The 22,701-nt window shown below is 36.3% G+C and overlaps 1 protein-coding gene across 4 annotated transcripts in view; it reads right to left on the bottom strand.

Moving 5' to 3' along the window:
- Positions 1 to 22,701, bottom strand: part of Gabrb2 (gamma-aminobutyric acid type A receptor subunit beta2) — a 224,499-nt gene that overhangs the window by 101,478 nt on the left and 100,320 nt on the right. For all 4 annotated transcript variants that reach the window (XM_036195349.1, XM_036195352.1, XM_036195350.1 and 1 more), the window contains exon 6: positions 4,103 to 4,185. In XM_036195349.1, the coding sequence (XP_036051242.1) occupies positions 4,103 to 4,185 (83 nt within the window). The remainder of the gene's footprint in view (positions 1 to 4,102; positions 4,186 to 22,701) is intronic.

The following is a 22,701-nucleotide window of genomic DNA, read 5'->3' as shown; positions in this document are numbered from 1 at the left end:
TATTAGCCTAGATCATAGTCCAACAAAATGTCAAACATAGCAAGGGTGGGAAGATACAACCTTGCCTCCTGAAAGCCTAGATAAAGTTCTAGAAAGTATCAAATCCCAACAGCAACACCAGCTGAATATTATACAGTAATTCAGTGATCATTTGCAATGCTCTTGGCTTTTTCTTTGTTAAATAATTATAACTAAGCTTCACTGGAGTTGCATAGGAATATTTTTAATTGAAAATAATTCAAGGATTATTTAAAATTCTGGGTAGCTTTATTACTTAACACATCTCCACCACTCCTTGTTCAGTACAGATATAAATAGTCACAAACACACTCTTCTACTGAGCCTTATGAGGAAGAAAAAACTCAAAAGGGTTTAGATTATTTAAGAAAGAGTGCATGTACAGAAGCTCTTGTATCTTAGTTTAATTCTGCACAGACAGAACAGTAAAATGCAATCCAATGGGGAAAATTTGAGTAAAGAAAGGTAGCTAAGTGAGAGTAGACAAGCAGAAACACACACACGAGAGAGAAAGAGAGAGAGAGAGAGAGAGAGAGAGAGAGAGAGAGAGAGAGAGAGAAAACTTAGCAGGGATACAATTTTATCTTTTCCTAAACAGTGCAGCTCCCAGAGGTATATGCAGATGGGCTCTGCAGCCTTACATAAACCAGTGTTGCCTTATTTTAATTAAATTCTTTCAGCTTTTGCTGGTGCCAAGTCACCCTCAACCCACAGCTACTTAGAAACCTTCTAATCTCATCACTTTCCTAATAAAATTATTTCTTCATGCCCAGTAAATGGTTTTGCAGAATACAGTTACCCATTTGATTTCCACTAGCCATAATTGCTAAGAGTATTTCTTTAACTCTTCTGACCTAAATTGCTTGCTGGCATCTTTAGCAGTGGTCTGTTTTTCCCTTTGGGTCAGATACAGGCAACTTCCTTAAGAGGAAATGGCACAGTTATTATTTGAATATTGCATCCCTCCCTCCCAGAATCAATGTTCCTTCCTCAAGTTTCTTCTACTGGCTCTTCAAACTGTTTTACGGATTATTTGTCAAGCTTCAATTGTTCTGATTGCCAAATCTATCTCTTGGAGTATCGTGTGCTTAACTGGGTCCAATGTTCTCAGAGTAATTTGATAATATCAATAGTGATATTATCAGGGCCTAGGAAGTCACTAGTCCAAGCATAGCACAGAAATGTTACCTTATTCACCTAACTGTCTCTAAGACTAATAAGAGTGTGTGACTAAAGAACAGTAGTTTGAAGAACAGCCACTGATACTTGCTCAGTTCACTGAAGAAGCTATATTAACTAACTGTATTCTAACATAACACCCTTCACTGTTTAGCCAGAGACCTACCTGCTCACTACCTTCTCTGTTCAAGAATGGCTGACATTATTATGAGGTAATGTTGACCTTATAGTAGTCCTGACCAAGGTAGTCCATACTGACCATCTAGACTTCTCAAGATGGATTTCAAAGCTTGTTCTAAATAATCTTTCTTTAACTTAAAGTATTAAATAATTTATCCTGCCAATATTATTTAATTTATAAGAACATTGTATTTTTTCCATTATATCTCTAAGCTTATTATAATGCCTGTAAGTAGTTTCCAATTAATGGTTAATAAAGACAGTAATTATTGAATGAATTAACAGTGAATTCATTCTTATGCTCCTTACTCCAAGCTTCCTAGACATAGGTTACACCATCCTTATTGAATGTGAGCCAATATACTTACTGTTAACATGTTAATAATAATGATTTAACAATAGTACTGGGGCCATTGCAAGTTAAGGGCTAGGAAAAGAAATGAGAGGAGGAGAGAAAGAAAGACAAGGAAGAGAGAGAAGGAAACAGGGATGAAGGAAGGAAAAGAGAGGAAAGAGAAGAGTCTAATGATTTCCTGGGCTACCAAAGGAAACAATTGCCTAAGGGGGATAGCACCTAGATGTCAGGAATCACATAGAAACTTCTTGTTTAAGGGATAGAACTTGAATACATTCAGCAAAATATAACAAAGGCCTACATATCACATATATTGTCAATACAGCAACATATTTCATTTTCTACAGTGATGAATAACTGTCAGGATAAATCTGTAAGCACCAATTACCTGTTGATGGGGACACTGAGAAAAGAGATGACTTAATCTGGTCCATCCAATATCAGTGTTTTTACTAAGACACACCAATGATCAATGATCACATCATCCAAGTTATTCTGCCTCTTGGGGGGGCTAAATGATACTGGAGAAATGTCATTTTTACCTCTTTGGGTCTGTTTCCCTGATTATAAAGACATAAATATTACTAGCTACTTCATTTCACAGGACAACTAGAAATAGAAATGAGGAATGGAAATTGAAATGATGTATAATGTTAATTTAAAAATAGCCATTTTCAAGTTGTAATATAACCCTTGAGCGCTGCCTGAATCACTGTAGTTAGCATTCCTTATTTAAAATAAAAGGAACCAGGGTTTTTTTGAAAGGACTATAGAAGACTTGAATGAAGTAGATTGGTAAAAGTATTCCATCTGTGCATAACTACGATTCTTTATGAGACCAGTAAAATTTTACCTCCAAAAATACAATCATAATAAAAAAATAAGTGGTACCCAGAAGCATTTTTTTTTTTTCGAGAAATCCTCCCACTGAGCTTCTGAAACTGCCTAAGAATTTGGTCTTTGGTTTAACCATATGTTAAACACATGTAACATGCAATGCTATCACAAAGATATTCACATAAAATTAATCATTGAAATCCTATAGGCCAATTTCATTAACTAGTATTTTAATGCAAAGAACAAATTTGGAAATAATGAGTTAGAATACAAGCATGCAATTAGTTTCTTTACAAGTGTGTGTAAATTTAATTATGCCCAGAAGCTGTCTTTTATAAATGAGTAAAATGCTCTGTGTTTACTCAGAGCAGTTATTCGGAATCACGCTGCTTGTCATAGCTAACATTTTTCTCGAAGGCAGACAGAAAATATCCTTACAGTCCAGCTACTTGCTGTACAGAACACTGCATTAAAATTATCTACATGGAATATGGACTGGGAAAAACTACAAAACTGTTCCAAAGCATTGGTGGAGAAAAATAGATGAAAATTTCTTTTCCCTAACCTAGTTCTTTGTGATGTCTGGAGTGCAGAAAGATAACAGAATCAACATTTTAGCCAACCCAGGCGGGCAGATGACTGACTTATCGTGAAGTCCATGTGCAGAAAAGCAAACACATTACAAAGCAAGTCAGCATCATAAATAAAATAAACACACGCATACACAGAGGCACACATACACTGACACACAAGCACAAACACACACAGGCACACACAGGAGCACACAGGCACACAAACCAGTCTTGCTCACTCTGTGACCTTTGACCTTCCACAAGATGATAAGATTCCAACACTGAAAACACTGTTTCAAAGTAAAAACAAAAAAACAAAATCCAGAGTCCAATCTTCAGAATGCAATCAGTCTTCATGGCCACATTCCACATTCACTTAATAACTGTAAAGGTTAATATTTATGAGTTTCAGGACAATAGGGACATTTTATGACATGCTGTCACCTTCACATATTTTTCTCAAGCTTGTCTTAACTCTTGGTGCCAATTTTTTTCATACTTTACATTCCTGAACATCGCCAGGCAGTGGTGGTGCACGCCTTTAATCCCAGCACTTGGGAGGCAGAGGCAGGTGGATCTCTGTGTTTGAGGCCAGCCTGGTCTCCAAAGAGAGTTCCAGGAAAGGCGCAAAACCCTGTCTCGAAAAACAAAAAACAAACCAACAAACAAACAAACAAAAAATTCCTGACTATCCTGTGATATCCTTCCAGGGTATTAGCATCTCTATCTCTCTTTTTAATGACAAATCACACTTTTTCCTAAATACGTCCCACAGGATTTAAAGATAGATGTAAGAAAGTGGCAGCATTATGGAGGAGAGTGAGTGTCAGTGTCTACCTGGACCAAATTTCAAGTACTCCTCTAGCAACTTGGCAAGACCACTGACTTAGACACAGAGGGTCTGTGTCTAAGGTGACCTTCCAACCAGGAGTCCAGCCAAGCTGGATCCTCAAAGACTTACAGCTTTCAATCTCCAAGGTACAATTTTGTTCATCCAGTGGATACCGCCTCAGGTCCATCATGCAGGCAGCTGTAGTTGTGATTCTAAAAGAGAAATGCCAACATGTGTTGTCAGTGCTTAAAGTCAAGAGCAGAAAAGGCAAAGGCAAAATAAAACAAACAAAACTTAGCACTCTCAGAGACTGATTCCCAGCCTAAGCTTCCACGAAAGGGAGTGATGCTGCTTTTGAAGACCATTTTCCTTTACAAATCTTTTGTCTGCTTCTGAAGAAATTGGTTGATGTAAGTATCCGATTGAACCCAAATCATCTACATGTGTTTCTAAGGCAATTCTCACACATCTCCAGAATGCCTTGGGGGTGAAGTGGGTCTAGCTGTATCTAAGGTGACTAATGATAGTAACAACAACAAAAACAAAAACAAAAAAACTCTTCACTGAGTCTCACATTTGTTTTATTCCATCCTTCCTTAAGACTCTAAAATAGAATTTTCTGCCAATCTTAGCATGGATCTATCATTTTTCATGCTTTCCTAAATCACATTGTACTTTATAAGCATCATCATTAATACACAACACATATGAGCCTTCTTCTAGGCCTGATTATTCTGTCCTAAGTAATCTGATATTCTCTTGGCCGCTTAGAAAGAGTGCCTTCTTTGATCTTACATTTCTGAAGAATCAATATGCTCCTTTGGCGTTTAATTTCTTGGTCATTATTTTACATTGATATTTGTATTGACGACCTAGCAGGAGCCACAAAAATTATAGTTCTAAATTATTTACAGTGTTTCAATACAATATCATAAAAGGACATAAAGCTCTAGACTCCAGTATGAAATCCAGTTTTATGCACAGAAGCTAACTGAGTGCTCAACATGTAGTAGGCTCTTTAAATATGAGTATTGGCTGAAGGAAACTAAGAATAGAAATTAATACTGGATTTGACCAACCTGGGTTTGCTCTATTGTAAGGAGCTCTGAACTCTGCTAGGAATGGAAAAATGAGATGGAATACTGTCCTGGAAGAAAGAGCCTAGACAAAACTTTCTAAACTGAAATCATATTGTGTGGCACTAAACCAGTCATCCATGTAGCCTGACTCAGGGAATACACTCAGGTTAATGTGAGAATTAACCCACAATGTAGACCAAGAAGATGTAATTTGTTATTCATAATTATGTTTCTTAATTTTAGTTTTGTTGTTGTTTATGACAAAAATTATCCCCAGAGCAAATTTCTTATTGATTTCTTCCTTGACTTAGTGTCCTGTTGGTCACTATTCCTCAATTCTCTATCACCCCACTGTCTCCTATGAATCTGTCTTCAATATTTCATTTACAGGTCAATGCAGGAGCTGGACCTCAAAACTTTTCCATCTGTCTCCATGCTTCCATCATCCACACAAAACATAAAGTAGATTACATCATGCCTCTGTTTAAAAAATTTACTGGCTCTTCCAAAGCTCAAACTTTTTCTACTGTGCCCCACACATTCTCTTCGTCTTCTTCCTTCCCATTATCATGTCCTACTGTCTTCTTGCAATGTCTGTCAGCCATCACCTTTGTTCTCTTACAACATACACTGCCCCATGTCCCACCCCAGTCTTCACATCTTTCCCCATCTGTCACTCAAAACCATGGTCCTGGGAGCTTGTACAGCTTATGCAGGATGATTGCCTTAACTCATGCTCCATTTTAGCTTTCTGTTCACTAACTTCAAGCAATTACCACAATCTGGAATTGGCTTGCTAATTGTTTTCTCAGAACAGTCTTTTTCTTTCAATAAAATTTAAGCTCCTTATGGGCATAGACTCTGCTCAATTCACTGCAAAGGGACTCAATAAATATCGGCCGAATGAGAAAACACATTAATTTACAATGATGCAAACAATTGGATTTGCTCATTATTGGTCTTTGCATTTGGAAGATTATTTTATTACATTACTTTTTTTTTAACTTAAAATGGTATTGTGTCTTAGGTTAGAGATGTTCCTTTTATGGTTTTTACAATAAATGGAATATAATTAATTTAAATTACAGGACATAAATTGTACTAAGGTTATCTTATCAATTCGGCTGTTTCAGCTTTCAATGAGATTTATGCTATATTTAAATTCTAGGAATTATATTAAAATTAATATTCACATTTAAATTTTAATTTAGTCTGGCTACATGATACTTTAATGGATTTTTTTCTTGACCCACTATTTTCATTTATAATTTTTGTGTGAATTCATAGATTAATACAATGTGAATTGCCAATAACCAAATATTATGAAAGGAAATTAATATTAGGAAATGATGGGCATACCATATCTCAATGCTGTAATGTAAAATGGTTGAATAGATTTCTTTTCTCAGAAACTAGGGGAGATTATTACTTCCTTTGATAAATCTAATTCAAAAGACGTGAAAGTTACATAGGCATAACTACAATTTTAAAAGTGAGTGAAACAAATACAGAAATCCAGGTATGTAACTAAAGTTAGGTCTGTAATTGATGCTGTGGGTTGTGGTTCACAACTCTGCTGATACATATTCATGGCAATTAACACCCATGCTATATGCAACAAGAAAGACAAAACACTAAGGCTGTCACAGGAGGAATGAGTTTTCTCATGTTTTAAAAATAAAGGAGAAGGAGGTATGGCTGTAGCTGTAACTCTGTTAGTAGAGTGTTTACCTAGCATGCATGAAGTCCTAGGTTCAATTCCCAGTGCCATAAAAAGCAGGAATTATGGCTGAAGAAAAGAATCAGAAATTTAAGATCAAAAGTGCTGAGTTTAGGCCAGACATTGTCTAAATAACAATAACCAAAAGTAGAAGCTGTTTTTCTCACAATATTCATATAATTTATTCCTTTTTATTACTTACTTGCTTTATTTTACTATTTTTAAACATTATAACTCAGAAAGCTATTTAGTGTTTTTGAAATATTTGTATCTTCTATTGGAGTTAAGTCAAAATTCTGGGACCAAAACTATTTTAATTTTGACCATGTCATCAAGGACTAGTGGCCTCAGACAAGTCACCTGCATCCTCTACCAAATGGAAAGACTTGTCAACCAAGTTGGCTGTAGGATGATAAAGGAAGTTAAACATAATTTATAAGGTTTGCTGCAACTTTTGTTATCAATCTGCCAATGAATAGATGCCAAGACAACTCAATTCACCACAAAGCAGTAATTTTTGTCCAAAATGAAGAAATTGCTAACACCTCATATGTACATTACCAGCAAGGCAGAAATATACATATGAATATGATAGTAACACCACAAAAATATAGAACATTGCTACTCTATCCACTTATATATCGTAAACCTGGATCTGTCCCAGGGGCTCAAGGAGTTTATGATTCATATGTTTAATCTTATTTGTATTTCAAACACAGGTACCTGACACATGCCACTAATTCAAGATTTAAATATTAATAAATGACCTAACAAAATAGAGAAAGACACTCCAAGGTAAACATTGATCCATAAATTAAGAATTTTGAAGTGATGCTTGTTATGGGTCAAATATAACTCATCTAAGAATTCTTAAATAAATTTGAGAATTAAGGTCATTTTTTGCTGAAGAAACTACTGTGCAATGAATCCCATTCAGAAAACATGAGACGCAAAACATCTAAGTCTATTTTTTATTCATAATCTAGCTGAGATTCTACAGCAGTAAGTGCAACAGACATAATCTCATTCCTAATAAATACCTTTAGCAACATTAACAAACCTTAAATCATTCAACAGTAATACTAGGTGTCTTTGAAGAGAGGCTTACAACTTGTTATAAAAATATCCTGATTAAAGATTGCAAGATCCAGAAGATCAAGAAATTTTCTATGAGATTGTATCTCCTAATAACGTCAGAAGCTACATCCATAAATTCTCATCAACATGATTATCCAATCCTGAGCTAAACAAAGACTCCACTAATAGACATGTCAAATTGAACTTCAAAAAGCCCATGACGCCTGAACCCTAGAAAAAGGCCTATCAGCGGTAAAGGAATTCTGAGAGCAAAAGAAATAGTCCTCCCCCTTAAAGAGCACATCATTTCATTATTTAATATCAAATGGTCAGCCCTGAAATATATACATACACTCTTTAACATGATCAGTTATCCAAAACATGCATCAGTGTGAATTTTGAGGTTTTCAAACAAATAGAAAATTTCAACATGGAGAAATTCTAAATTTAGGCATTAGGATATTAACTCAAATTGTAAAATGTTCCAAAGAACTCATTTGGTTCTCTTTCCTTAAAAGATCGTTAAAAACTTCTTTGTTACTGTACTACCATATTTGACATAATTCTATATCTTGTGGCTACTTTCATTGAAAAATAAAATTAATCTTTTACATAATTCACATGCAATAGGCTCTCACATTTTGTTAGGGAGAAAGAATACAGATCAAGGAAGTGGGTGATTTCTTAAGTAGAATTCTAATGCCAAACACCACACATATTTATTGATCAGTTACTAATAAGTTATAGATGCTATTAGTACTATGGAAGCATTGCATCTCATCTAAGACCAATTATTATTCTCATACACAGATACAAGACAATGGAGTATTTTTTTAGTCACACTGTAAGTGGCAGAGCAGGAATTTTTATGTGGGACATTTGAGTCTATAGTCCTCATATCTAAGAGTGGTGATGTAACTAACTTGACAGATGACCTTGACAGTGTGGTGTCGGTTCTGCTGCATACACTCAGAATGAGCTTATGAGTTCTGTGATCCTGTATTCATACATTCATGATGTGACCTTGGAGATAGTGTAATTTTGTTTTACCCACACATGCAAATGCTGCGTTTCACAGATGTTTATTCTGTTTTACTCAATTATGTAGATCAGCCCACCACAGACAAGTAAATACAAGCCTTTCCTTAAGGAGTCCCAGCTAATACTCTCTCCCCCTTGATTGAAGGGCCTTCTCAGCCCCTCCCCATGTTTTGTGTGCCTTTCTAGCCTCTTGAGCGGCCTTATGCTTACATTAAAATCTCCAAGACTCTTGCATAATTGTTTTTAAAAGCTCTTTACAAGTCCTCATATAGAGTCACATGCACTACTACGCTCAACTTTGCAATCACCCAAAAAAAGTAAGATTGCTAGCAATCATGTTCCCATTTGATAAATCATGCATTTCAGATTAGAGCTATTTGTACTCTTCTGCAGATGTTTGGCCTTCTGTGACTCTTTCATTTTCTGCAATCTTATGCTTTGCAAAGATACTGTGACCATTAAAGGGCTACCCAGGTCTCTGCCACTAACATAGACACTATTATGAAAGACATTTTCCAAAATAGCCTGCTTCTGCAATGCAACCAGAAGTCTATAGAAAGATCTCATTTTGTGAGCATGTAAACCCCAGTTCATCACAAACATTAATATAAATGTCTCAAAGTAGGTTATCATTTGTCTTCTGTTTGCTGTCTCTGTTTTCCCCCATCTTTCCTGTACTAGGTTCTTGGTGGTCTCTCTTACAAATTCTATGCTTATCTCAGAGGCATGTTTTTTCTTCCTAAAATTTTCATCAAGAGAATTAAGAGGCATGAGGAAAAGTAATCATCCCATATTTGAGATCATTGACTAATTAAAATCTGACTTTATATCACAGAAAGAGAGCAAAGGGAACTATGATTTCTTTAGAAACTAGGGAGATATACAATAAGAACAGGAACTCTATTCACAATTTAAAAACTCTATTCTGTACTGGGTACTTTTGACATTATATCTATTAAAATAATCGACTGATTTTTTTTTCCTGTATAATGTATCAGAAACCTACCATTTTAGTACAATTAAACAGTTTCATCTCCATATTTCATTCATTCATTCATTCATTTTGTTTAGAGACAGTGCCTTCCTATGTACTCCTAGCTAGTCTAGAAATTGCTGTGTAGACCAGGCTGCCCACAAAGTCACAGAGGGTTGTCTCTACCTCTGGAGTGCACAAATTAAAAGCTTGGGCCACCACAGCCAGCTCATTTAATGTTTATAATAGTTCACAGATGTTGTATGAGGACTTGCCTGTGGCAGACCAAACTACAACTTCAGCTGGGTCTCTTCACATCTTTCTGGTCCCTCCCAAGCATATCTTAAAATGCAGATTACACATGTGGGAACTGTCCTTTGCTTCTCTGATTGCACCCCTAACCTTAATCCCAAAATTTTGTGTTCTTGAAAACCAGTCTGTTTGGGCTTCTCAACCTATTCTGAGCTTGGCTGTCTGGCATAGGGAATGAAAAACAGGACATAAAACTGAGATCAGGGGGAAGTTAGGTTCATTTTCAGCAGGATCCATGGCCTATCCAGTCCTCCCTCTCCTTTGAAAAGTGAATCCTAGGGAGCTGACAGCAACCTGCTGATCCTATGTTGTTAGGGAGGGGTGTTTTTTGTCTCTTTGTAAATAGCCCTTTTATTGCCTCCTCAAATGATCCCATTTTCGGCGTGCCATCTGTTTCCTGTTGGATTCTTGACTGATAGAATACATTATAGAAATGTATTTAAAATCAGAGGCACTAACAGTTATGCTGTCAAAAATTCAAACAATTTCTTTCTAGAGTTCTCCGCCTTGAGAGTTTGGAGATAAGATAATGAATATTCCCTTCCCTCCTTAAATGAGACACCTCCTCCCAGTCATTCTGCTTCCTCTTCATAATAGCCCATATAAGATGCATTCTCCCACTGCCCAGATAACATGGTCCTCCTTCCTGCCTGCCGCTCACCTCCTATGCTTACTATCATAATAATATCTACCACTACTAGGATTCTGTGTGTTCATTCGCAATGAGTTTTGCTTTCTCCTTAGCAGATTTGGGCATTGTCTAATTAAGGTTGGGTTCTCTAGAAGCTGACCCTGAGAGGCATTTATTTGTGATCATCAAGTATACAAGGAAGCTAGATGAGGGTTTGGACTTCAGATTGTATTCTACGCCAGATGACAGCAATCCCAGCATGGCTACTTTTGCAGGAAAACTGCAAGATTTTCTTTAGTCAGACTGAAGTGGCCCTGAACCAGCAGCCTTTCACAGCCTACTATGCACCCATAGACTATGCCAGGCAAGCTTGGCAGAAGAGAGGGAAGCATGTTTGGCTGATTTTTCTCCTTCCCTCACTCTTTCCAACTTTCTTTAGATAGCTTGCTGAATTCATTAGGCTGAAGATTCCAAGTGACCTCATTATTAACAGATCATCATACATAGTTTCCATGCACTGCATCTGCATCTGTGATGAGCTGTCTATCATGTACAACATACTGGCGATTCATTTCTGATTCCATCAAAATCTGCACATGACACCATCTCAGGGCTCTCTGCCACCTAACCTCGACAGCAGAAGAATTTCATCTACAAGGTATATTTCACTATTTTAGAGTGACATGTTTTACATAGAATAGGTATGAAGATGTGTTGGGGGTGCTTCTTAACACTGGTACTAACCACACATGCGTATTATAAGTACATGTTAAAAGCCATTATGATTACTGCCTATGTAATCAGAACAAAACTTGAAGGAAAAAAAATAGAAAAAAAAAACTTGAAGGAATGATACCCAGTACTTCAGATGCTGCATAGAAATAGATTCTTCTCTACAGGCTGTGGGTTGGACTACAAACCAGTATGACATTTCTGAAGGACTGTTAGACAACAGCAAGAAAAACCTACTGAGTATACTAACCTTTGCTCCTAACATCCCACTAGTGAGTCAGTACAAAAGCACACTGATATGCAGAGATGTAGAACAAAATTTGTGATTTGGCCCAAGAGAAAGGCTTGTGTACTTAAATAAGGTTATTGAGATGAATTTGGATCTAGACACATGATATGGCAAAACACTGGAGAACAGAAAGCACAAGAAAGTTTTCCTGATAAGAGAATAGAATAGAAAAGAATTAGAAAAAGTAATGTAGCAATATAAGTTTGCATGCTTCTAAAAATTTACATCAGTATGTACTAAAGTAGTTAAAACCCTCCTAAAAGAGGGTTGGAGTGTTGCTTAATGGACTATAGTGTGAATCTTCAAAGGTCTTATTAATGAAAACAAAATCAGTGCCAACTATTGGGGTAAATTCTGAAAGATCAGAGAGACAGAACAAGCCACAGCTAACCTCACCTTGCCAACTTCTCCGCTGATCTTGTTTCCTCAAACTGAAAGCTTCTGAGCCCTCATTTGGAATGAATTTCAGCTGAACTGCTGCTAAAAGCCTAAAAGCTTAACCAGGCGCTAGTTCCTAGTTTTCATGCCTTATATACCTTTCTGCTTCCTGCCATCACTTCCTGGGATTAAAGGCGTGTGTCACCATGCCTGGCATTTTCCAGTGTGGCTTTGAATTCACAGAGATCCGGATGGATCTCTGCCTCTAGGATGCTAGGATTAAAGGTGTGTGTGCCACCATTTTCTGGCCTCTGTGTCTATCTAGTGGCTGTTCTGTCCTCTGACCCCAGGTAAGTTTATTAAAATGCACAATATATTGGGGGACACAATATCACCACAATGGACAGTGTACTTGCTTAGGGTGTACAAATCTGTGAGCTCTGTCTTCACCATTGCATAGCACTATGCTTTGTGGTGCACACCTATTATTCTCACAATGGAGAGGTGAAAGTAGGAAGATCAGAAGTGAAAACCATTTTCTGATACATAGTGAGTTCCAGAACTCCCTGGGCTACATGAAACCTTGTCTCAAGAAATCAAAGAAAAAGTGAAGATGTAGTTGATTGTTATTTTCTTATGCTCTGCAATTTTCTTGTTTCTAGAATGAATAGGCATCATTTTTCTTTTTGATAAATGTATAAAGACAATTTTCTCTGCCTGTTTGGGCCTCAGACAACACTGTTCCTTACTCTGAACTGAACTATCTGACTAGCTTTTGTTCTTCAAGTGGGGATATTTGCTTACTATATTCCATGGGTTGGTTTTGGTGGTTATCAAAACTGTGATGCATGTAGGCACTTCAATAGACTGCACATTATTAAAATATTTATGGGAAAACCATCATGTATTTATGGGTTCTTACAGCAGATAAGAGGTTTAAGTAATAACAATGCAAATGCCATTTTGATGACTGAGTCCTCTCTGAGATCTCTGTAATTATTGTTCTAATGAATCTCTAGGTACTTGGAACTCAAACTCTCTGAAAGGAAACCATTTTGTCTTCAGAAAGCTGTGGTTATCAGAAAAAAATATTTAATGTCAGTTTGAATTTCTTTAATTGTAAATTATTTATTCATGTACTTTGCAATTTTTGGTCTAGGAAGTGTTCTTATTTTTTCTTTCATAGAGATTCTCGACAGTTTATAAGATTTATTCTCATGGGAGCTATCACTCACTTGCATGTTCATTTCTTATTCTGCCATTATGTGTAAAATGGTTGTATCTGTCGCCAAATGAGTGAAAATTTAACTGTATTTGATTCATGATTTCAAATTTTATTCTTACTTCTTAAGCCCATCAAATTTTTGTATTGATGAACAATTTATGCTTAGAACACAGACTATGTTTTATTTTTTTCATGGAAAAAAAATGTGGTGCCATTATTTTCTTGACAAACTGTCATTTCTTTCCAAGGTAAGAAATAGTGAAGGCGTAGACAAATTCAGATTTTCATCATTGCTAATTGAGATATAATATATATTTTGTATATAAATAATGTAAGGATAGAGTGGAGAGTGTAGTTTCATCTCTTAAAATGCTTTCTCAGCGTACACAAAGCCCTAGATTCCACCCCAGAACTGGATACACAAGGTATTGGGTGCCCTCCTGTAATCCTAGCACTCATCAAATAGAGACAGGAGGATCCCAAGTGCAAAGTCATCCTTGGCTAAGTAGGAAATTCAAGGCCAGCCTGGGATATGCAAGTTCCTGCTAAGCAAATTTCACATATTAGGGCAAGACCCTTTTTTTGTAAGTTTTAAAGAACATTTTGTATAAAGGAAGTGATCAGAAATGATTACAAAAGCATGGAAAACATACTCACCCTTGCATCATCATTCGTGATAATGTGGAGATTGGTGCTTGAGACACTAGTGTAACATTCTCATATACACCGACACAGAAGCATCAACAGAAAATAGGACTTTAGAAGCTTTGGAACTGAGTATTCCTTGGCTTCTATCATGATTTTGCCCCTTGCTGTGTGACCTTGAAGAGTCTAAGAAGAAACTCTACTCCTATGAAAAATGGTCCTGCCACCCTGAATACTTCATCATCCTATGGGTGAGAACCACTCCACAAAGCAGTAAGGATGCTTGCTTCTGATGTGCAGAAACAATTTCTTCAAAAGTTCCAGCTACTTAGAAAGGATTTGAACTGAGAAGCTGGGAGGTTTGTGCATCTAAGCAACTGGAATTAAGAAAGCCCCTTATAGCTTCTGATCAAGAAAAACAACAGCATGTGCTAAGTTTCATTATGGAATAAATCCAGTGCTGATAGTTTCTCAAAAAAATGTCTAATATGAGAGTGTTTAAAAACAAGTGAAAAAGAGGGGGAAGTTGCCATGTGTTCAAATGATGACTCAATTTGCAATAAACATTTAATTTACAATAAACAGTGAATTAAAGCAAAATAAAATGAAGCATGCAAAAAAAGAAAGGAGAAGTGGGACTCAGTATTAGGAAGGATTTCAAAGAAACATAAAAGGTTTACAAATAAAGGTTTAAAAAAAAAGTCAGGTACCTGTGTTCCTACTACATGGATGGCTGAGGCAGGATGATTACCATGTAGCTTGGGCTACATAGTACTTAGTCATGGTCCATTCTGGGCCACAGGGTGAGATTATAGGAACCAGAAGATAAAGGACTTTGCTGTGAGACTGTGTTTCCTAGTAATGTGAGAAACTATAACCTTAAAGCCTCACTATGACTGCCTAAATATGAGCTGAACAAGGACAACAATAGACATACCAAAATAGACCAGGGAAGCCCATGAGGTCTCAAGTCTACAAAAACTACAGTCAAATAAGAAATACTGGGAGTGGGATAAAAAGTTTTCCCCAGAAAAGATCACACCCATTAGTTATCCAATAACAAATGATCAGTCCTGCAAATATACATATAGGCAACATTATACATACTAATCAGGTAGTACTTAGGGATATCTGTCTATCTATCTATCTATCTATCTATCTATCTATCTATCTATCTATGTATCTATTTTTCTATCTATCTATCTGTAACAACAATTAATGAAAAAAGAGTCCATAAATTTGAAAGAGAACAAGGAGGGGTATATTGTAAGACTTGAAGGGAAGAAAGGGAAGATAAAAATGATGTAATTATATTACAATCTGAGAAAATAACCCTCCCAAGTAATAAAGGACAAAAAGTATGTTGATTAACATATATATGTTGCAAAATTACAATATATGGTAAAGCTACTAAGATATTTTAAAACATTATGAAAAAGACATAATGAGGAGAATTTCATATTCTATCCCCAGAAGAAGGGAGAATTAAAAACAGATGGTATCAGAAGAGAAATGTTATGGAATAATGATTTCAAAAAGTCAGGTCTATTTTACTCCATTGTGAGATGGGAAGAGGGTTGAAGGAAAAGGGAAGACTACAATGTTAAAGAACAAAAGTCCTGATTAATCCTTCCTCACTCTCCACCCTGACTCTGTATTTGCTGTAAATCTGTCTGTTTTCTTTTCTTTCTTTCAAAAGAGAAGAAAAGATAGAAGATTTCATGATTTTTGTGAAGTGTCATTGGACATTACATCCTGACACACTGTGGATTCCTGCTGGGGCAGGAGAAGCCCTGTGGTTCTAACTGGAGACAAGGAAGACTGATGAGTGATACCAACCACCATTCATGTGGAGGGCTCAGTGGAGCAATGATTAGTTGTTCATATGATCCACTGTGGACCAAACAGAGAAGTTTGCTCATCAATTTTACCATGAAGGGCACTGAGGATTTAGGTTAAAGAGAAAGATGACTCTGCTGATAGTAGAGCTGTAAAAGATGAGATGGCTCTCCAGGGTGGATGAGCAGGCTTCTTTTCCTGGAGACGATGTGCAAAGAACAGGCTCATTTGTCAAGATGATGGGATGGGGAGCAACTCATGGTGGTACAAAGATCATCTATATTCTGATGATCTTTCTGATTCATGTAGATAGCCTCTCTACATGTTAAGTTCTAGCAACTGAAGTAAATGTGTAAATTATTTGCAGCAGCAGCATATATTGGCTAATTTGGTCTTAACTGAATTTCAGCTGAAGAAAGTGTGCAGTACTACTGAGATTGGTCAATGTAATTGCTTATCTACAGGTTTAATATGGCTCCTAAATATTAAAGTATTTTAACACATGCTCAATGACAGCAAGGGCTAAAGAAAGATGTTTCTGACAACAATAGCTTAGGGACATTCTGTAAGAACTGGATTCAGTATTTCATGTGTATTTCAATGATTTTGTTGGAGTTTCTGATTAGTTATGACAATTGTAGTAGAACGTTACAATGCAGCTAATGAACAATTGTTTCTGGATTAATTATTTGCAAGTAATTAGATGCATTGTATCACTGTGGCACAACTGATTTCACATTTCTTTTCTCTGTAGATCAGATGACTACCTGAGACAAATAAAGAAGACTAATAATTACCTAATGTTTAACATCACTGAGAGAAACACCAAGCAACATGAGATGTTGCTATTCTGATGTTGATAGAAGAAAACAGAGTGATATATGATACTAAGATCACAACATTTGAAAACTATTTCTACACAGGGTACAGAACACAATATTCCTAGTATTTGCATTTTTTTCTTCCTAGAAATAATTTAAAAATATGAACTTTATGGGGAAAACCAATAGTTTTTCAATTGGCCTTAAGTCCTATATGATATAGGAGGAAAGAAACCCACACCTGGCCAAGAATCCTTAGTGGTGAAGTCCTAGATCCTGTTACTATTATTTTGACAATGGGTCCTAGTATCAAGCTGCCTTCTAAATATTCTCCAGAGATTGGTGCAGCTTTCACCCCTCATCACAGAAGCTTACTTATGCAGTGGCTAGTCATTAACACAGAGGCTCACAACTCACCAAATTTCAGGGAATAAGTGTGTGTGCAGTACTCAGCCCTAAACAGGACATGTGTTTCACACATCTTCCACCACGGCTCAGGCAACAATATGAAAAAGTTGATGAAATGATCGTAAGAGCCAGAGGTGAGGAAGATAGCAGCAAATTGATGCCTTCTGAACATGAACCGGCCATTGCTCTCAATCTCATAGCAGCTGTGGTTGCTTGCATAAGGCCTGCATAAGATCAAGCCAGTCTCAACACTTCAGAATGAAAAAGAAAAGCACCCCTGTAGAGTTAGCTGAGGAGTGCTTGTTTGTTGATAGATGTTAGGGAAGGGGATGCTAGTTTACTTCAGTGATGTAGCCCACTGTAGATTTGCCGTGCTACAGGTTATGATTCTCTACACTCTTATGCATATGGGTAGCACTATTTAGACTCATTGGACTCTAAATAAAAAAAAAAAAAATAAGACATGAACTTAGGAAGATGTTGTGGGACCTGGGAGAAGTTGTGGGATAATGGCAGGATAGACATGATTTAAACATGCTGTATTTATATATGAAATAACTAAGAATTTTTTTTAGAAAATAGAACATATTATAATATTTAAAGGTGTTACATTGGCCAGAAAAATAACTTTTATAAATTAAGTTGGTTCTGAGGGCTGATGTTAAGTAAGCCTTTGGTATAATCTGAAAGTTTGTAACTGAGAAAACAAGCCTCTGGAAGTCAAAGTGATTAACCCTAACTGGCAGTCAGTTGGAAGTGAATGAAGACCAATTTAAATCTCTTTCAAGGTGAAGAGTTAATCTTGGACAGTGTGCGGCAGTGGGAAGCAAGAGCCAGGACATCCGTGAGCTTTCAGAACAACCTTAATTTTATTAATTAATGTCCTCAAATTTTTAAATACACTTTATTATAGCCCTAAAGTAAGCAGTGGAGTAATGAAATGTAAAAAAATAAAATAAAATAAAAATAGTAATAGTTTCCAAAGCATGTAGTAGTGAACTCAGAGACTTGTGGCCACCCAAGATGCAGAAACTACACAATGATTTTGAAACAGCTAATTTATATACTCCCTACAAGTCCCAATTTCCACTGAGGAAGAAGGGTTAGGAAATGCATAAGAGCTGGAAAATGGGGCAAAGAGATGAAAAATGTAATTCTCTAGACTCAATAAAATCATTGTAATCATCAACTCATGATAACTGTAGTTACTTACACAAAACCAGCCCTATCAACATCACAGAAGGAGGAAGGAGAGGCTCATTTACCCATGAACTTCTAGTTACACATAAATTCTTGGAGAAGGGGAATCACTCTCTCTACTTGTGTATACACTGCTGAGCTCTCCAAACTTCAACAGAGAGCTCTATACCTATGCTCCCTCCTATGGCACTGGTAAATAGCAGGGAAGCACAACATAACATAAAATGAACAGAAATGAACATAAAGGAGACGTCTGTGGGGCTGGGAAGGTAGACAGGCATGGTGTGGGAGGGGGGAAAGTGTTCACTATGTATTGTGTTTACCTATATAAAATTGTAGGAAAAAAACTTGTTTTTTAAAAAAATTAAAAAGAAATTAAAACTAGAATATGTTGGCATAATAATTCCTTTTGTTCACAGAACACACTAGTAAGTTAGGATAAGACTAACATGGTTTATATTACATTTTTCCATTTTAGTTAAATGAATAGGTCTATGAATGATTGGCATGTTGCACAATTTCAGAAAATAGAAATGTCTTCAGGAAATCTCAGGCTTCTAAAATGTAGGCCTCTCACATGGCAGAACTGTACTCCATGGGCCAAAATGGAGACTGTTCACAATGAGTCTCAATAAATATTACTGCATTTTAAGTTGACTGCCTCAGATATTTTATCAAAATGACAGAAAACTAACACAAATACATGCATTAATAAATGAGAGTATATAATACTCAAGGTGATATAGCAAAGTCACTTTTACTAATTAGTTTGCAATTTGTAATAATTCTTTGATAGATACCACCCATTAACATAGGAAACAATGTGTTTTCTGATAATAATTTTTCTCATTATTATCAATTTCTGATTATTTTTCAATTAGGCATTCCTTCCACATTATTCAAGTTATTTCCAAGACCATTTATTGACTATCTATTAACTGCCTACCCCCAGAAGAAGAATCTAAATGGATATCAATTTTAAAAGTGTGTGCATTGCACAATTATTTGTCTTTGTATATGCTTACACATAAATATCATAGGTAAATTTGTTAAGTTTTTAATGAAACAGCTGTATTTCATGGGAAAAAATTAGTTTCCTTAATATATATGCCAAGTCTATCTAAAGGCAAAATGAGTAAGTTACTATATCATACAATGTTTACTAGATAGACTATCTCAGCTAACTACCCCTCCTCTGAACTGAAATCCTAAGGAAAAAAGCATGCACAAAAATTCCGAAGGCTAATTAACTGACTAGAATTTCATGATGTTGATTGTTAGAATAGTATAGAAAAAGAGGCAAGTGATCATCAGCTATCTTTAGTCCTCTGAACAGAAATTCTTTCTCACTTCTGCATCTAACTTAACATCCTTTAAACTAACAGTTAAAATCATTAGAACTCACTAACTGACCAGACAACTAGCTTTCACCAGCACAAGAGTAAAGAATTTCATCAAATCATATCAAACCAATAGCAGACTTACCCTTTCTTTGTAATAACTCCCTACCAGATGCACTTATCAGTGTATTTGAAAAATACCTTAATTTATAACTTTCTTTTATTCTGTGACTGTAGAAGTTCCTGTAATCTACGCTGGGATGTATTATTTGGGGGTAACCTGAATCCATACACTTGTACTTGGTTCACAATAAATGGTCTAAATACCAAGATCTCATGAGCAACAAGAGTAATAATAATATTCCATATTGTTTTGGGGGTCTCCAGGATAACTACGAACACTATCTCAAGGGCAGGTATCTCACACACCCCACATTGACTTTTTAGTTTGGCAAGCTATGGCTTCTAGGAAAATCAATACCCCTGTGTAGGGTACCTTCAGCTAAGCTCTCGTGTGTGTGTGTGTGTGTGTGTGTGTGTGTGTGTGTGTGTGTGTGTGTGTGTGTGTAGCTGAGAAATCAGAAGGTTTCTATTTGACTTTTAAACATCCATAGTGTTAGCCATCCTCACCTCCTCACCACATCCCTTCCTTTGCGCTAACATTATAAATATTTATTAAAGCCTCACAGAAGACTTTGTAAATATTAAGGAATTTCTTATGAATTAAGGCAAGAAGTACACGTGGATATCCCTCTAGTGACTCTCGGGGCTAAATTCAGCTAATGAACTGAAAAAAATTAACATTACACTATCAAATACTTAAAATATTTTCATTTATCAACTGACAGCTTGGAAAAAACACTTCAGAAAATGTCAAGGCAATGATAAATACTATTTGTATTTACAGCCTAAGAACTCCAAGGTGGTAAATGTTATGAGTCATAAAGAAATGGTAAATGAAAATTTGATCATGTATTTCTCTGATTAAAGTTCACAATGGTTTCCCTTGCTCTAAAGATTAATTTCAAACACTTAAATATTGTCCAGAGCAAACTTGACTTCTTGCTCTAACCTGCACCATTGCTCATAGCTCTCTCTACTAGTCTGTAGCTCAGCCACTATAAAATGATTGCCGCTAACTACTTAGCTTTCATTTGGCATGCACACTCTCTCCTCTATGGGAGTCTCCCTCCTCTGTTATTCCCAACTTCTGCTTTGTTTGACTATCTCTAAGTCTTCCCTTAAGTGGGATCACCCCCAGCATTGCCCCCAACATGCAGACACACACAGGCACACATGCATACACCCCAGGCTAACTACATAGTAGATGCTGTTCCCTACTTCTGTATCAGACAGATAGTCAGTATCTGAGGTAGTCACATCCAAAGACAACTGAGGAACCATACAAATGATGTGAAAAGAGGCCCAATAGGGAGAACTAGAAACCAGTTATAGTGATTCACTTTTTTAAATATGTTTTTAAATTTATTTTTATTAAGTTATATGTATGAGTGTTTTGTCTGCATGTATGTATGTAAACCAGCTACATGCTTGGTGACTACAGAGCTCAAAAGAGGCTGACAGTCCCCTGAGATTGTCACATACACACTTTTGGGTGGGCTACCATGTGGGTGCTGGGAGTCAAACCCAGGTCCTTCACAAGTGGAACAAGATCTTAACTGCTGAGCCAACTCTCCAGCATCTGTGTTGGTTAGTTTCCATGGTCAATGAGACACAATCTAGAATCATTTGTGAAGGAATTATCCTCAGTGAGGAATCATTTGACTAGGTTGACCTATGGACATGTGGAGATGTGATCTGTAAACTGTGGGTGTGTCACCATAAAGCAAGAAGATTGTTCTGAACTGTGTAAAACTAGAAAAAGTGAGTCGAGCACTACTGTGTGTACTTTAATGCATTGCTCTCTGATCTTGACTCTGGATATGACATGACCTGATGCTTCTGTTTCCTGTTGCCTCCACTTTCCCACACTGGTGGACTGTGACTCAGGATTATGTGCCAAGTAAATCTTTTTCTCCTTAAGTTTCTTCTATCAGAGTGTTTTATCACAGTGATAGGAAAGGAAACTAAGGTATTAGATAGTCAAGTCAATAAATGCAGAGCTGTATAGAGCTCTCTCCACATGGCTTCTCTGGCTTAATCAACAGCCATGTCTGTTGGTCAATTAGGTCAGAGGTTGGTTTACTGACAAATACAGTGACTCCACAAGCCCACACCTAACAACCTTGGAATATTTATATCCACTGTTAGTGAATAATACCTGGTCTAAAATAACTTTCGTTCTTCAAAACAATGGAGTAGGAAATTTGGCTCACTGGTAGAGAGTGTGTCAAGTATGCCAGACCTTAGACAGGTGCCCTATGAAAATGGATGGATTTTAGAGAACCTAGTAAATTCAGAGATTACACTTAAAAAATGGAAAATCAGCACAGAAGATACAAATGACTGTAATAAAACAATAAAATGCCAAAACCCACATAAGTATCCCAAGGGAAAAGGTTGGCAAAATATATCACTACCAATAAATAATACAGACCATGCACTCTTAAAAATGGCACAGCAGTAAAGAAAAAGCAGAAGCTTACTTATCACATAATACTAACTGGAGAAAGAAAACTACAGAGTAATAAAAATAAGCAAAGTTTTCCATGGAAAGAAACACATATAAGAATCTGGAAGGAAATCCTGACTAACATTCATGACAGACTTATGAAGGTGTAATTATTAGTGTGTATTTTCTTCCAGCAGTTAAAAGATTTAAGTATTTACTTTTCTGACTTCCTGTGATGTTATATATATATATATATATATATATATATATATATATATATATATATATATATATATACTGGAAACTAGAAAACAAACAGTACTATCAAAAAGAGGAAGAAAAAGCAAGATAAGCACAGAGAGAAGGAAAGGGAGGAAGGAAGGAGGATAAAGAAGGAAATGAATAAGGTTGAGGAAGTGATGGAAGATGGAAAGAGAAAAGAAAGA

Source organism: Onychomys torridus, chromosome 8, assembly GCF_903995425.1.
Source record: "Onychomys torridus chromosome 8, mOncTor1.1, whole genome shotgun sequence".
In the NCBI taxonomy this organism is placed as follows: domain Eukaryota; kingdom Metazoa; phylum Chordata; class Mammalia; order Rodentia; family Cricetidae; genus Onychomys; species Onychomys torridus.
The sequence above is the reverse complement of the archived record's forward strand: the minus strand, read 5'-3'. Positions and strand labels throughout refer to the sequence as shown.